We start from the raw sequence: 15,984 nt of genomic DNA on the forward strand, positions 1-15,984 counted from the left end.
CACACGCGCTTGGCGTCGTGCAGACCCCCGGAAGAACGCAGCAGTCGTACCGTATTGAGTTACTTTTATTAGGGCAAGTGTGTCTATGTGCTGTAAATTATTTCACTTGCAAGCGCGACTGGCTGGTGGGGTGTCTCCCTCTCCCGCTACATGGGCCGCTCCCGGGGCCTGGTCACAATGTGCCACCACAGCGGGGGCAGATCACCTTCCTTCCGGGCCGGGGGCAAAGCTTCAGTGCTGGGACCACCAACTGGGGTTTCCTCCTGCAGCTGCTTAACCTGGAAAGGGGGAAGGGAGGAACCATCAGAGTCGAGCTGACTGGAAAACCTGCCGCGGTGGTTTTTATATATACCTGCCTTATGTTTATACCCACAGTTTAACTCAGAGAAACAATTCTGCTTAAGGGTTTTCCCATTCTTAAAACAGCAAAGCTGAGAAACCCTCCCACCCCATCTCTTACGATGCAAAACTGACCATTACCAGTCCCATTCCCTTTGTTATGGTCCCCGACCTGTACCCCCTAAAAAATATTTTTATGTCTCAGCTACGTGCTCTCCAAAAGCACCATTAGGAAACCTTAATTCATATATATTAGAGATGTTCATTTTAAAGCCCCCCCCAATAGCGACCAGGACAAGAGATACCATGAAATCACATGTGAAAATGTGCTCTGTTCTGCCTGATCCTGCCCACCCACCCCAAGTTCCAGTGATCTCCAAGACTATCACTGTCCCCATAGAAGAGGACATGTAAGGGACCCCCTCCCCAGATAATGGTTTTCTAAAGCTTCCTCCAGAAAACTCAATTCTGGATCGTGGGTGACCTGAGTCTCTAGCGTATGTGCTGTTTAATAACAGTGAGACGAACTAGGTAAAGAAGGTTTTTGTGGAGAAGAGGAGGTTATCCGGCACCAGCTGAAGAGCAAACCTGCTGCTCTCCATGAATAAACACACCTCCAGTTTACAAATGAGGAGACATTTCTTAGCAAGCACTGCCCTCCTTGGTCACAATGACTCTCCTTTCACTCCACCTTGGCCAACAACTTCTGCAGTCAACATCCTGGACCTTATCACCAGAACCCATATAACTTTCAAATTATATATAACTTAAAAGAACATATAAGTCATGAATCAGGGGCGCCTGGGTGGCTCTGTCGGTGAACTGTCTGACTCTTGGTTTTGGCCCAGGTCACGATCTCAGGGTCCTGGGATCAAGCCCCGCACTGGGCTCTGCCCTGAGCAGGGAGTCCACTCAAGGATTCTCTCCCTCTGCCCGCCACCCCCCCCCCCCCCCAGCTCGAGTGTGTGCTCTCTAAATCTTAAAAGACAATCGTGGATCAAATATCTCACTATCTAACCACAGAAGTCCTCTCCAGCTCATGTGCTTAAATGTCCCCTTGAAAATGCTTTTTGAAACGCAGAAATTGCCAGTTCACAGATCCTCTGACCCAATTTGTCCTTCTCTGCATCAGCCTCCCGACTCTGTGCCTGCTTTAGCCGCTTCCATCCCATCATGGCAATCACTCCCTTCTGAGTAACCTCTAGTCTCTCGACACTCTCCACTGGACACACCACACCATCCACCTTCCAGACTGCACCCAGACAGCTGGTGTTGCTAGAAAGAAAAAAATGCTGCAACAAACCAACGTCACAACACATTAATTAGTCCCAACTTCAAATGGGCCTTCACCACCACCTGGCAATCCTATCATTATTCCCAGCGATCTCATCCTCTGCCGTGACTCCCACATCTTCTCCACATTCTCCAAAACAGGCTGCGCCCACTTCATGCCTTTTTCCTCTTTGCTAAAACAGAGAAGCTGTCACATAGAACTCTCGTTTTCCCATCGTCAAACCTTCCAGCCCGGATGTATGTACATGCACCGTCTATGCAGTTCTAGTGGAGGAAGAACCCGTTCTCCTTTCAGAGGCCCTCACACGTGCTTGGGATCCCGTCGCTCTTCTCCAAAGCTTTCCCCCTTGACCTCTTCCACCTTGCTTCAACACTGTCCATTTCTCCCTCGCCCCGAACCTTCTCTCAGCACACATGCATCATTTCTTATCTTAAAAAGAAAATAATGCCTTGGCCTCCAGTTACTGTTCCAGCGAAACTTCTCAAGAATTCCTCCCCCTCCCCCCGCCACTGTCTTCTCTCTCTTACCTTCTGCTCACTCTTACTGGTGTGATTAAACCCTCCAGAAAAGGCTCTCCAAGGTCACGAATGCCCTTCCTACAGCCACAGTCCGTGGACATTATTTCCGGCCCTCACTCTATTCCACCTTTTAGCAACTTTCAGCAAAAATGACCAACCCTGACTGGCTGTTCCTGAAACACTTTCTCTTGGCTTGGACTCGCTGTCACCCCTCTCCCCTTGCTGGGTGCTTTGCTGCCTCCTTTCCTCACCTCCGCAAGTGGGAGCGCCTGTGACTTTTCTGCTCTTTCTCCTCTCTCATAAGGATCTCCTTCATTTCCACAGCTTTTAAAACAATGGATAACTCACAAATTTGTTTCGAGCTCCAATCTCTCCTTTGAGTTCCAGGTTCCTACACCCAAAGTCGCCTATTCACATCTCACTTGGTGTCTCACAGCATTCTCAAATTTAACAAATTTAAAACCAAACACTTACTTGTCCCCCTGACACCTGTTTTTTCTTTTTTTTTATTTTTTATTTATTTGAGAGAGAGGGAGAGAGGGAACATGCAGGGGCAGGGGCAGAGAAGCAGACTCCCCACTGTGTGAAGCCGGACATGGGGCTCCATCTCACAACCCTGAGATCACGACCTGAGCAGAAATCGCGAGTCAGATGTTTAACCGACTGGTGCCCGTTTTTTCCTCTTCTTCATCTCAATAAACCATCACCAGACTCCAGGTGTTAACGTGGATCTCATTCTCGATTCCTCCCTGTCCCTCATGCATCCCCCACATCCAGTCAGCCTTCATATCCCGCCAAATGATACCCTGAATCGATTTCTTTCCCTATTCACTGCATCCCCCCTACCCCCATGCTGGTTGCCATAATCTTCTGACCAAACTGCAACAACCCCAAATTGGTCTCTCCACTTCTCCTCTTGCCCTCTCCAATATACTCTTCACACTACAGTAAAGTTGAGCTTTTAAAAATGTAAATCAGACACCACGAATGAAAAATGTCCAAGACGCTGGTGGAGAGGAAAGTTCAGGGAAAGGAGGGTACAGGAAGATGGTCAGGCAGAGGACTGAGGAGAAGGAGGGGAGAAGCAAAATCAAAGAGCAGAAAACCCAAAGAGACCAGCGACACCCTGTCACCCGTTTGCAAGAAGGCTGTAAAGGTTACGTTTACCACATTTAGAAACGCAAGTGTGTCTGAGAGGCAAGGGGCCGCAGTAACTGTCATAACTGGACTCTGGACTTCTGCACCTGGGGACAAGAACCTGAGCCCCTTCCAGGCGCGGACCATGTGGGCCAAACCGTGAGGCGAAAGGCAGGGAAGACTCACCTCCCGCTCCCAGCTTTCCATCCGCAGCTTCTTCCACTGCTCTCTCTTGGCAAAGTAATCAGGATACATCGCCTTCTCGGAGGGATGCCAGTCATCTAAGCACCACTCGGGCACCTGTCAGGAGGGGAAATCACCGCGTCAGCCCATAGGAGGTGTGGGCATGCCACCTGCAGGGCCTGCTCAGGAGGCAAAAGGCAAAAATGACGGTGTATTTTTATACCCACTGCAAGCATCAGACGTCTCAGGTGCTGCACAACGACCTACGGAGGGTGAGCTGACCCTGACACAGAACATCTCAGAGTCAGAGAGCCAAGGGCTGAGAAACCTCAAGGTCAGTTCAAAGACAGCTGGCACCAATCCTCTCTGATCTGCATTCTCTAATTACACAGAGCAGCTCGACGCGGTGCGGGACTGTTAACCGTAATTGCTCCAAAATACTAAGCACCAATCCGAATTGGTTAACTTTAAGATCCCAAAATGAGTTATATACCAAGTAATTTAGCGCATTGTTTTGCCAAAAAGATACTCCAAGACCTTGGAGCTGAGTTCAGAAAGACAAGGCGACAAGAATGTCACCTGGGACAGAGAAAATGGACACCTGCAAATAGAAAAGTATTTACCACTGGCAGGAAAGAAATTTGCCTAGCTGCCCCTAACGGGGCAAGCGGATTTGGGGCTGAGGTTTGGGACGGGAGAAAAAAGGTCTGCCTCTCCGAAGGCAGTCACCACTGCAGTGCTCACCTACCTTGTAACACTCATATCTCTCATAGGAGGTCCCTCCTGGAGACTCAGGGAAGATGTATGGCTGAGGATGCTGATTGTGCCAGAATTCTTCCTCCGCCGCCCTCAGCAGTTGGGTGGCCTTCACCATGTCCTTCTCATTCTTATGTTCTTCAAACCGGGCTCTCATCAAACAAGCGAAGTACCGGTATTTGTCCCTTTAACCAAAATGGTTTTGGAGATTAGAAAGGTTATCTACTCAGCTGAGCAGGATTACTGTCTGACAAGAGGCTGCACTTCTACTAACGTTTTCTGAATGTGTAGCGTAACTACCTGGAGGCACCCCAGACCCTGCCAATGAAGCAGCCACATCATTATGACTGCCTCCTCGGCAGCCCCCCACACGGCGGCAGCAGCAAAAAAAAATACTGTATTAAACACAACCTAACCACTTTCCCCTCTCTCTCCTCCAAAAAAGGAATGCTGATTCAAACACACACAAAAAAAGATAATTTGCAAGAGAGAAAAACTACAGCCTCTGTCGGATCATTCAACACTCATTGAATGACAATTTACTGAGATTCCTCCTACCTTGTGCTAGGCACTGTGCTAAATTCTGGAGATACAAAGGTGAGTAGGAAGGGAGGTGTTACACACTGGAAACTATTGCTTGAATCAATCACACAGATCTGGGTTTGAATCCTAATTCTGACACTAACTGCACGATTGTAGGCAAGTTAAGGTCAGGTTCTAGAAGAAACGGAAGCAGAGATCATTTGGCTTCGACAATAATCCAAGCCACAGATGAGAAGGGCCTGAAGCAGGCACCTGTGATGGTAGGAGACAGGAGAGAAACATTTACATTACAGAATTATGAGAGTGTCTGCTAAAATCAGATCGTTTCAGACTAAATCTTAGTTTACTAGCTGTGTAATCTGGGTAAATTAATGTCTTTAGGCCATGGGTTCCTCCTCTACAAAAGTGTTAGTAACAGTATCTAGATCTTAAAAGTATCCTAAAGATTTGAGGAGTTAAAACATATCAACACACTTCAGACAGATGCCTGGTACCTCCTCTGCTCAATGTCAGTTACAATATTATTACACTGTGGAGAGAATTTACAAAAATCAGTGTCCAAATAAACACTGCATACAAGCACGTGTGTCACTGGCATCGGAATAAGTAGGGAGTACTTAAGAACGATTCTAAGACTTAAAGCTGAGTGACTGAATTACTAATCAATGCTATTAGCTGAGACAGGGAATTTAGAAAGAAAATCAAAATGAGGTAGAGTTTGGTTTTAAGGCATTAAGACAAGTTGAGTTTCAGAGAACTGTAGGTTATCTAACAAATAAATGGAAAACAGCTCTAGAGACAAGTGAGCCTAGGTGGTAACTCAAGTCCCAGCATTAGATGAGGCTGCCCAAAGCATATACACCACCACCAAGGACCTGGGATGGAACCATGGAGAACAAATAGCACGGAGGACAAATGGATGAAGAAAAGTCCTGGGAGAGGACGTCAGTGAGACTTAAAAACCACTGAGTCAGTGTTATCATAGGAGATGCTTTCATCTTCTCCTCCAGGACTATGGATTTTAATACTCCCAGATGCAGTTCAGTGTTATCTGAATTCTTGACAGCTCAACTTCCTTCATCTTTATAAGAGTGATAATTCTTATTTGTTTACATGTCCATCTTCCCCATTAATCCGTGAGCGGTTACAGCTGAGAAACAGGACTTACTAGTTTTTGTTTATTCAGTAGCCAGCATAGAACCTGAGTTGCAAATTTTGTCAGATGAATGAATAAGGAACAAATCAGGGAAGAAACTAACAATGTTACAATGAACCTGGCCATCTTTGTCTAGCAAAGTAGGTCAATGACTTTCCAATACTCACAAATATGCAATGTGGGCTTTAAGGATACCCTCCACAACTTTTCCAGACCTACTTAGTTTCCCATCGTTTAGAGGTTTCTCCCAGAAGCCCTTCTCCTGGGACTAGGCTTTAGGATTCCCATGAGGCAGTGGAGGCCCAGCATCCACACACATGCACTGCCTCCAGGTAACGAAAATCCATGTTTTAAGACTCTGTCCTAAGACTACTCTCGGATGGAGAGAAGAAAGAGAACGACGTGGCTGGTAAAGAATTATGTGGATGTGAAAATAGTGGAAAGGGCTGAAGCTAAAAAGAGGAAAGTTGATTGGAGAAGTGGGAGACTGGTGATGCTTTGAGGTTAGCACCTGGGTTTTAATCCTGGCCGGCCACTCACCAGCTGTAGGGCCTTGGCAAGTTACTCTCCATGCCTATTTTCTTACTTGTAAATTAAGGCTAAATAATCCCTAACTCCTGGAGTTGTTATGAGGACTACAGAAAACAATGCACATATTCCTGCTGCTAATATTAGCAACAAGAAGGTCAAGAAGAAAGCTCTTATATAGTGAGCGCTGGACGCACAACTAGAGTTTTAGGCACTTTCCTTTATTTAATCGTCAAGCAACCCTCTGCGCTGGTCCTGCGTCGCTCTTCCTGAACAGAAAACTGAGGCCTGGGCCAGATAAACAACTCTTCAAGGTCTCGCAGCTAGAAGCGACGAAGCGTGGATTTGAACCCGAGTCTATGGCCGCCTTCCCACTTCGTCCCCCATGTCCTTGAGTCGCTCGGTCCCCCAAGGCCTCTCAGCCTCTGTGAGGATCCCCGGGGTCACCTCCCCGCGCCCCGGCTCTCCCTCTCCCACCTGTGGACGCAATACGACTCCAGGTGGCGCAGCGCCCGCTTATAAAGCCGCAACACCTTTTGCTGGTGGGTCAGGTAGGGACCCGGCCCGCAGAACGCCATGACGACCCGCTTCCTCCAGCGGCCGCGGGGGCTGCCGGGAAGCCGGAGGCCGGGCCTAGGGGCGGGGCAGCCGGAAGGGCGGGGCGACGGCGACTACTTCCGCTTCCGCCGGGGAGGAGCCGGCGCTGCTAACATGAGTCGCTTCAAGTTTGTGGGTAAGCGTCTTCTCGGTTCTTGGGCTTTTCAGACCACCCACGGGCGTCGCTTACCGCGGCCAAGGGCCCAGGACTTGAGCTCTCCGGCTTTCTGAAGGTCGAGAGGACACTCAGTGGAAGAGGGCGCGGGGAGGCTTCTGGGTGTCGTTAATATTCTGCTTCTCGGCCTGGGTGCTGGTATCACACATCTGTGAAAATTAACGAGCTGTACAATGATGTATGCGCTTTCCAACATGTGTGTTGTATTCAGTAAAAAGAAAAAAAGGAAGCAAAAGTAGGCCAAAAAAAGAGGCCACTCATTGTATTCCCCTCCATCCCATGTGCACCTCCCGCCCCTTCCCCTCTCGGTGTCGCACCCGTTCACTCACTAATTCGTGCATTCATAGCACAGTTACTGAGCGCTCCTGGGGGGCCAGGCACCGGCTAGGAACACAGGGCGCAGAGACCCGGTCCCTGATCTGCTGGCATCACCATCTGGTGCAGAAACTGGAGGACACAAATAGTGGGGAGAAAAACAAATTCAATTACTTGGCAAGAACAATAATCTGTTCACCATCAGTAGAACAAGACGGGGGAAGATGCGACAGGAACCAAAGGGGTAAGAGTATTTACTACCAGGCACATGGGAAAAGCTGTAGAGTTAGGATTGGAAGGATAACTTGGGACTCAAAGGTCTGGCTGAGTTTACTTTTAGTGTGTAGAGTGGAGCTTCGCTGAAGGCTTTCAACCTTTCTTCATCAAATGAATCATGGAATGCCAGTTATGTACCAGGAACCTGGGGCTGTGCGTTACAACAGTTAGTAAAGCTGGGTGTGATCTTGTCTTTGGGGTGTTTCCAGCTACTTGAAGGTGGGAAAGGGCAATGACCACATCTCTGCTTTAATAAGGCAATCCTGTTAGTTACTGCAGGTTCTATGGGGGAGGGGGAGAGATGGGGAAACATTTCCGAGCTTGAACTAGGGCAGTGGAAAAAGGAGAGAGAAATAGAAGAGATGTACATATGCAGCATTTGGCGGGTGTTCATGGGAGTAAGGGAGAGTGAACAGTCAGAGATGACTCAGAGTTGGGATAAATACCTAAATATGAAATGGAAGCATAATTAGTTTGGCAATGGGTAGGAGATGTAGTGAGATCCATGTGGATTAGGTTAAATTTGAGAGTCTTATAGGACGTCCAGCTGGAAACATTTACTGGGCAATTGGAAATGTAGTCTTAGATCTGAGAGTTATTTTAAGCGATATTTTTTCCAAAGACTTTGTGCTAACTTTTTGGAACTATGAAAGATTCGAGTGGTGCAGTTATTTTTCGGACTAGAGAGATATGTACAGTCAAAGCAAGTGCAGGGGAGAGTGTTTTCAGTGCCACAAAAGAAGCATAAAAATGCTGTGGGAGAGCCAGGGGTGGGGTTGGGGTGTAGTCCTCAGTAGTTGTAGACATTTTCCAGGTGTGGTGTCTGTCTGCTTCTCTACTCCAATCTGTGATACAGTTAGTGGGGGAGATGGGCTAAGGGCCATGAAACATTCCACAAGGAAAAGACAGCTTATTATTTGTGATCTAAAACTAAATCCCTGCCTCCAGTCATGTCTCCTTAAACGCATCATACACACAGCCTTCATTGTGGTCTGTAAAAATCAACTACGGTTTTTTTCTGCTTCAAATCCTTCAGTTACTGTCCTCAGGATAGTTGAAGTACCTTGACCCAGCATACAAAACCGATCCGTGTTCTGGTCCTGCCCTCTGTTCCAGCCTCATCCCTTTTATCTTTGACAAACACTTGGACATGCTGTTTCTTGCCTTGGACAAGGTTTTAGAGTGGCAGTTCGGGACCATAATGTCACTTTTGCCTCTAATATCCCACTGACTACCTTCTTGCTTAGTTGATTTTTAGTTGCAAGAGCAGACTTCATAACTCTACCCTTTGACACATTAGTTTATAATTAAATATGTATGTGTCTCTCTTTCCCACTAGACCACACTCTTAAGGCAAATGCTCCGTAGTGTTTGTTTCCCAGGGACTTAGTACAGTGATGGTCAATGGAAGTATGAATGAATGGGTAAAACAATATACGTAGTTTTAGTACCATGGTGGTAAGAAAATTGATAAAGGAATTTGAACCTTTTGGTAAGATAAGTTCGGAAAGACTTCTTGAAGAGGGTGCGTTTATTTTGAATACATTTTTTTCCCTACTCTCCTGAGATAGCCAGTTTAAACTTTTTAAGTATATCCTTCCCTAGTTGTTTAATAGATTTCTGCGTAGAAGGAAGCATATTCCAGGGGTGGTAGGGGTGGCCGCAGTGATGTGTAACTAACTCTTGACGCATTTACATTTCTTTGGATGTTTTGTGTTTATCTTTGAAATAATATAGTGCCCTTTTTAAATTAAGATATTTTACCCCCTAAATCTTCTGAAGTAAAATTGAAACTCCATGAAATCTCGAAGTGTTACATACTCTGTGGAACACCCATAATTTTGTTTGTTTTTTTGGTGGTTGATTTATTTTAGAGCTCGAGAGCATGCATGCTCAAGTGGGGGGAGGGGCAAAGGGAGAGGGAGAGAGAATCCTCAAGCAGACTCCCTGCTGAGTGCGGAGCCCCAGGTGGGGCTCGATCCCAGGACCCTGAGATCATGACCTGAGCCCAAACCAAGAGTTGGAAGCTTAACTGACTGAGCCACCAGGCGCCCCGGAACACCCCTAGTTTGAGCAGCACGACTTTAGATGATTCCTAGTCTAGCAGTCCCCACCCCCCTCCATGGGCCAATGAGAGAGCAGCTGACAGTAATTAGTAGCATAACTATCCCTTCGGGCCATCCAGCTTTTAGGTACCTAGGATTAATCTGTAGTTGTCTTTTTTCAACAGGATTCTGATCCTGCCCTGTGGCCCTAGAAGCAAGCCAGTTGGGGTTTTTGGCCACCTTTTTTGTATATTCCATTTCTCTAGGGATTGGATCGTATTTCCTATTTGTCTTTGATTCCCTTAAGCAACCTAGTCATTCATTCCTTTTAAAGTATTTACTGTGAAAGTATTTACTGAGTCTCTACTGTGTGCCATCCAGTGTGCTAAATGCTAGGAAGCGGTGGTGGTCAGAAACTAGGTCACAGTCTCGTGGTGGAGACAGCCTCATGAATGCACTAAGGGCTTTACCACAGTTACAGACATGAGGGCACTGAAGAAAGGTAGCATGGTTCTCCGGGTATTTGGTGAGGAACAAAACAGTCCGGCAGGTCAGAAAAGTTTCCTTGAGGAAGTGACACTTGGACTGAGCTCTGAAAAATTGAGTTCAGTAGGCCAAGAAAGGCAGAAGGTTCCAAACAGAACAGCCTGTGCAAACATCCTGTGGCAAGAGGGTACGTGGTACTTTTGAGGAACTGAAAAAATGACCAGTGGGTCTGGAACAGAGAGAAATGGGGAAGGGGCTGAGAGGGTGGGAGGATGGTATAGAATGAGCTAAAGAGATTAGCAGAGCCAAGGTCCTACCATGTTAGCACCTTGATTTTCATCCTAATAGAAGTCCAGTTAAGAGTGTCATGATCTCCGCGTGGGTTTGGAGTGTCATGGGTGTGCGTGTGTGTGTGTGTGGGGATGGCTTAAGCGGAGCCTGGGATTTATTTGCTCATTTCTTTCAATAAATAATTATTGAACACCCAAAAAAAAAAAAGAGTGTCATGATCAGATTTATGAATGAAAGAAACCATGGGTCGGGTGGAGAACAGAACAGAAGGGGAGTCAAAGTGGCGTTCGGGCTGGAGTTGGCTGACTGGAGTGTTATGGTGGGGGGGGACGGAAAGAAGTGCACAGGTTTGATAGACTGGGAGATAAAATCCACCTACTTGGTAAGTACACCTTGAGAGAGAAGCTGATGTTATAGATTGCCTTAGTCCATTTGGGCTGTTATAAGAGAATATTGCAGATTGAGTGACTTATAAATAAGAAATGTATTTCTCGCAGTTCTGGAGGCTGGGAAGTCCACGGTCAGGGCGCTAGCATGTTTGCGTTCTGGTGAGGACCCCCTTCCTGGTTTCTAGCTGCTGCCTTCTCATTGTGTCCTCATGTGATGGAACGGGCAAGGGGTCTCTCTGGAGCCTCTTTTATAAGGTGGTCGTGTCCAAAACAGTATCCAATCCAGAGCCACGTATTTGGATGCCCGTAAGTTTTGTATCTAGCACAGAGGTTGGCCAGCTTTTCCCTTAAGGGCCATATAGTATATATTTTTTATTTTGTGGACCATATGATCACTATCGCAAATACTCTGATCTTGTCACTCAGAAGCAGGCATGGACACTGTATAAACAGATGGGTGTGGCTGTGTTCCAGTAAACCTTTTTGGACACCGAAACTTGAGTTTCTTATAATTTTTAGGTTTCACAAAATCCTATTATTCTTTTGATTTCCCCCCCCCCGCCCCCAGCTATTTAAAAATGTAAAACCATTTTTAGCTCAGGGGCAAAGAAAGATAGGGGTTGGTCTGCCAGCAACAGCTTGCCAACCCCCTGAGCTAGCACATCTTTTCCCTCGTGGCACCGTCTCGGAGAAGCACTTGGCTGGTGGCCCCACGGAAGTCTGTCTTTTGAATTTGTCTGATTGCTGTGTGCTGGTGTTTAGCTTGTCCTCTAATTTCCTGTATTTCATGTAAAGTTGAAGTTCTGTCTGAAGGCTGAGCAAATCCGAAGCAATTTTAAACACCCTGTCTACTGTCCATTTGTATCCCTAGATCATAGGTGACAGTGATAGGACATGTTTCACTGAGCCCAGTGAGGCATCAGTTTGGAGATGTGGTTTTGTTTTGGTTGCAAGCAGTTTTCCACTCTTGTTTTGAGAAATCTCATTAATACCAGAAGTAGTTTTTAACAGTAAAGCAGTTACTGCTTTTAAAGCCACCCAGTTAAAAAAGATTAATGGAAAAGAAACATCACTGATCCTTACAAGATGACGACGTGCCACTAAATGTATGACTCCCTCAATTTCCCCCATCAGCGGTAGTCATTTTCTACCTTGTCTTTCTTCCTATCATGCTCTCACCCCATCTGTCTTAGTTTTTCAAGCTATTTCAAGCTAGAAATTGATTCTCATATACTATTTGTTCACTTTTTTTGAGTTTGTTGACAACACATCCTTGTGATAGGAACTTTTTTTTTTTAAGATTTTATTTGAACACTACATCAAAAACTAATGATGTAATGTATGGTGATTAACACAACATAATAAAATAAAATTAAAAAAATATATAAAAAAATTTTATTTGAGCGAGCCCTCTTGAGCCGGCAGAGGGGCAGAGGGGGAGAGAGAGGGAAAGAGAGAATCTTAAGCCGACTTTGCACTGAGCACAGAGCCCGACGTGGGGCTCGATCTCACCACCCTGAGATCATGACCTGAGCCAAAACCAAGAGTCAGATGCTTAACTGACTGAGCCACCCAGGTGCCCCTGTGATAGCAACTTTTTAATTGAAAAGATAGTATCTCTTATACTAAATTAGGGCATTCTGAACAATTTAAATAAGTAGGATTTTGAGTGGCTTTATTTTCGTAGTTGCATCATGAATTAGGTATAAAAAGATGGGCTCACTTTGGCTATTGAATAATGAATTGAGAGTGTTAACCACCCAGGTGGTATGGCAGGGTAGCTAATGTTGACTAAAATTCCATGTGTTACTGGCATGTTACAGAATGTATACTGTGCTCAGTAATGATAGTAAGTACATTTTATAAGGCTTTTAATTTGCAAAATGCTTTCACATTCATTTTCCAGTTTGAGCCACATTTCATCCCTGGAAGGAGAAATGTTATGCCCTATTAGTGGGGAAACTGAGGCCCGGAAGGCTCACTGATTTGCCCAACATCATTGTTTATTTGTCGAATTCGAATTCTGACTCCTGAGCCAATTCTTTTTCCATAACTGCAGTTCCTCCATTTCATTGGATTTCTTGGTACTTGCTCGCAAATTTACACTTTTTGGTGATCGAGTTGAACTTTTCTTTGACCCCCTCCATACTGACCTCTTGATTATCTTAACCATCCTGCAGGGGTTTGCCGGTGGGTAGGTAGATGGGGAGTGGGAGGCCCAGAGGTCAGCCAGTGTAAGGGAGGAGAAGTTCTTGGAGAACCTAAGTGACTCCGCGTCCAGGAAAAGAATGTATTTGCCCTGTAGTGGAGGAAAAGCTTCCTCCTACCCTGTTAGGTTCTGTGGCTGGTTGAAGAATTAAACTGACATAAGACATTAACAGGAGAAAAGCATAGACATTTTTTTGTGTATCTGGGAGTCTTCAGAAGGAAAATGAAGCCCCAAAGAAGCCATTAGGCCAAAAAGCTTAAGTGGCAATGTGATAAAAGGGCTTAAACTGTCTGAGTTGTGGGACCATGACGAGGATATGTATGGGGAAACTAATGGGAGATGATGAGGGTTATTTGGGTCTGTTTGTACAGATTCATTTTGACTTTGACTCCCAGACTGGTGATAACAGTATTACAGTGATAACAATATTCTTCTGTTCTTGATATAGGGAGGGGGTCTCTCTCATGGGAAATTTTATGACCTCCTTTTCATTACAAAGCGGGGAGACCAGAGAGCCTTGCCTACATCTGCTCTTTCTCCAGTGCATTCAGCTCAAAATAACTGGGATGCCAAAGTGGCATATTTTGGGGTGGTATGTTCTGACCCCCTTCACCAAACCTGACTAAGGGAAAGCATTCTATTCAAGGTAGAAAACAGCTCTAATAACTGGCTAAGGAATACACTTCAAGCAAACCATATGTCAGAAAGAAAAGGGCCAAGGGCTGTAAGTCAGGAGAGATTTCTTGCAGCAGAGGGAAGAAATTGGTGGCTGAGCCAGGGTAGGATATCCTAAAGCCCAAGGCTCACCTGGGTCCAAAGCTGAATACAGATTTTTGAACTACACTGTGACTTAGGGCCTGAAGGACTGACCCACAACTAGACGTGGGTTCTAAGAGGTAGTGTATCACCTTGAATTGGCTTCAACCATATCTGCCTCAGCATAAAGTGCTGAAGAACGATTTAGCATCCAGTCCAGTGAGGCAAGTTGAGACAAGGACATGGGAAGGCTTCAGAAACTGAGCCCCCAAGTTAATCTTCAATTTGCCTTTTTAAAATTATTTTTTAAAGATTTTATTTTATTTGTTTTAGAGAGAGAGTGAGTGCAAGCCGGGGCTGGGCAGGGGGGAGGGAGAGGGACAGGGACAAGCGGACTCCGTAATGAGTGTGGAGCCTGATGAGGGGCTGATCTCGGGCCCCGAGACCACGACCTGAGCCAAAATCAAGAGTTGGACACCTGGGGTACCTGGGGGGCTCAGTCGGTTAAGCGTCTGCCTTCAGCTCAGGTCAGGATCTCGGGGTCCTAAGATTGAGGCCCAAGTCGGGCTCCCTGCTCAGCGGCAGTCTGCTTCTCCCTCTCCCTCTGCCCCTCTTCCTGCTCATGCACGCTCACTTGCTCTCTCTCTCAAATATATAAATAAAATCTTTAAAAAGTTGGATGCTTAACTGACTGAGCCACCCAGGCACCCCTCCGTTGCTTTTAAAATAAGTATCATAAAGTTTACTTGGTAAATTTGCTTGCTTTTGTTTCCTTTGTTTTTCACTTTGTTTTCTAGTAAAAAGATTGCTTTGGAAAAATACTCATCTCTTTGCTGCACAAAGGGGGAAATGAGTAGAAGAAATACAGACCAAGTCTGTGCTCCTAACCATCGTCCATGGTGGGTGATTGTAGATGGAGCTCTGTGAAGGATTCTTCGAGGCAGAAAAGCCTCTCCTGTCTTCCCTGGGCTCCCTTTCTCAGTCTGTCCCCTGCCCTATCTAGTTTCCTTTCCTTAATTAAAAAAAAAAAAAAAAATAGATGCTGAATTCTTGTGATCTGGGTTCCATTGAACCCCTATATTGTATTTACTGTGGTCAGTGTTTGTGTGTTAATAATCCTTTAAAGGGTACCGGTGTGAATTCATCTCCTGCCCTCTATTGACATATGTACTGTTGCTGAAATATCTTTCAAGTTTTCTGCATTGTGCCCTTCTTTTGTTTTTCCAAATGTCTGGACTACTCTCTCCACCATCCCTTAGATTGTCCAAACTCCCATCCATCACCTCAAGTCTGTCTTCATGTGGAAGCAGCACAGCTTACTGAGGGCCAGAAATCAGGGTGAGAACATTACCAAGAGGAAGCTGAAAGTAAGCAGAAATAATGTAAGGGTCTGTAGGAAGGCAAGTGCCCCCAACCATCATGAACTTGGAGATTCTCCTGGTGCTAAATGCTAAAGCGTGTGTATTTTAAATAAGGAAGGTATTATTTTTTAAAAAGATTTTATTTGAGAGCGAGCAAGAGCACAAGTGGGGGGAGAGGCGGAGGGAGCGGGAGAAGCAGACTCCCCGCTGAGCAGGGAGCCCAATGCGAGGCTTGATCCCAGGACCCCGGGATCTCGCCTGGAGCCGATGGCAGACGCCCAACTGGCTGAGCCTCCCAGGTGCCCCATAAGGAAGGTATTATTATTGCCCATGGCCAGTACAGTCTGACTTCACATCCTGTTATTCCCCTTGTACTCTGCAGCAGGATTGATCAAGAATGGCCCTTGATGTTGGCGGTCAGATAATCCCTTCTTGCGGGAAGTTATCCTGTTCATTATAAGATATTTAGCAGCATCCATGGCCTCAAGCCTGGATGCCAGTAACTCCCCTCAGTTGCGCCAACTAGAAATGAACATGGACATTGCTAAATGCTGTCCAAGGGGGGAGGTTAGAAGGAGAGAGGGGCTGCAGAATTGTGCTCCACTGAGGACCACTGCTGTGTAGGCACAA

General features: G+C 46.0%; 3 protein-coding genes across 7 annotated transcripts in view; 1 reads left to right on the forward strand and 2 right to left on the reverse strand.

Moving 5' to 3' along the window:
- Nucleotides 1-47: 47 nt before the first annotated feature.
- Nucleotides 48-7,094, reverse strand: NDUFB9 (NADH:ubiquinone oxidoreductase subunit B9). Its single transcript, XM_036116690.2, has 4 exons — nt 6,932-7,094; nt 4,220-4,412; nt 3,475-3,588; nt 48-278 (listed from the first exon to the last, which is right to left on the reverse strand). The coding sequence occupies exons 1-4, from the start codon at nt 7,030-7,032 to the stop codon at nt 147-149; spliced, it is 540 nt and encodes a 179-aa protein (XP_035972583.1). The 5' UTR covers nt 7,033-7,094; the 3' UTR covers nt 48-146.
- A 7-nt stretch (nt 7,095-7,101) lies between these two features.
- The window catches only part of TATDN1 (TatD DNase domain containing 1), a 42,283-nt gene continuing 33,400 nt past the window's right edge, over nt 7,102-15,984 (forward strand). For 4 of the 5 annotated variants that reach the window (XM_036116680.2, XM_078072038.1, XM_036116679.2 and 1 more), the window contains exon 1: nt 7,102-7,187. In XM_036116680.2, the coding sequence (XP_035972573.1) occupies nt 7,166-7,187 (22 nt within the window). In that variant the 5' untranslated portion in view covers nt 7,102-7,165. Of the gene's footprint in view, nt 7,188-14,873; nt 14,893-15,984 lie in introns of those variants that run through there. The other variant, XM_078072039.1, reaches the window with a different exon arrangement.
- The window catches only part of RNF139 (ring finger protein 139), a 55,195-nt gene continuing 46,391 nt past the window's right edge, over nt 7,181-15,984 (reverse strand). Inside the window, exons 3-4 of the transcript XR_013447699.1 lie at nt 7,556-7,673; nt 7,181-7,375 (exon numbers count right to left, since the gene is read on the reverse strand). The gene's annotated coding sequence lies outside the window, so the exon portion shown is untranslated. The remainder of the gene's footprint in view (nt 7,376-7,555; nt 7,674-15,984) is intronic.

Source organism: Halichoerus grypus, chromosome 5 (genome assembly GCF_964656455.1).
Source record: "Halichoerus grypus chromosome 5, mHalGry1.hap1.1, whole genome shotgun sequence".
Lineage (NCBI taxonomy): Eukaryota > Metazoa > Chordata > Mammalia > Carnivora > Phocidae > Halichoerus > Halichoerus grypus.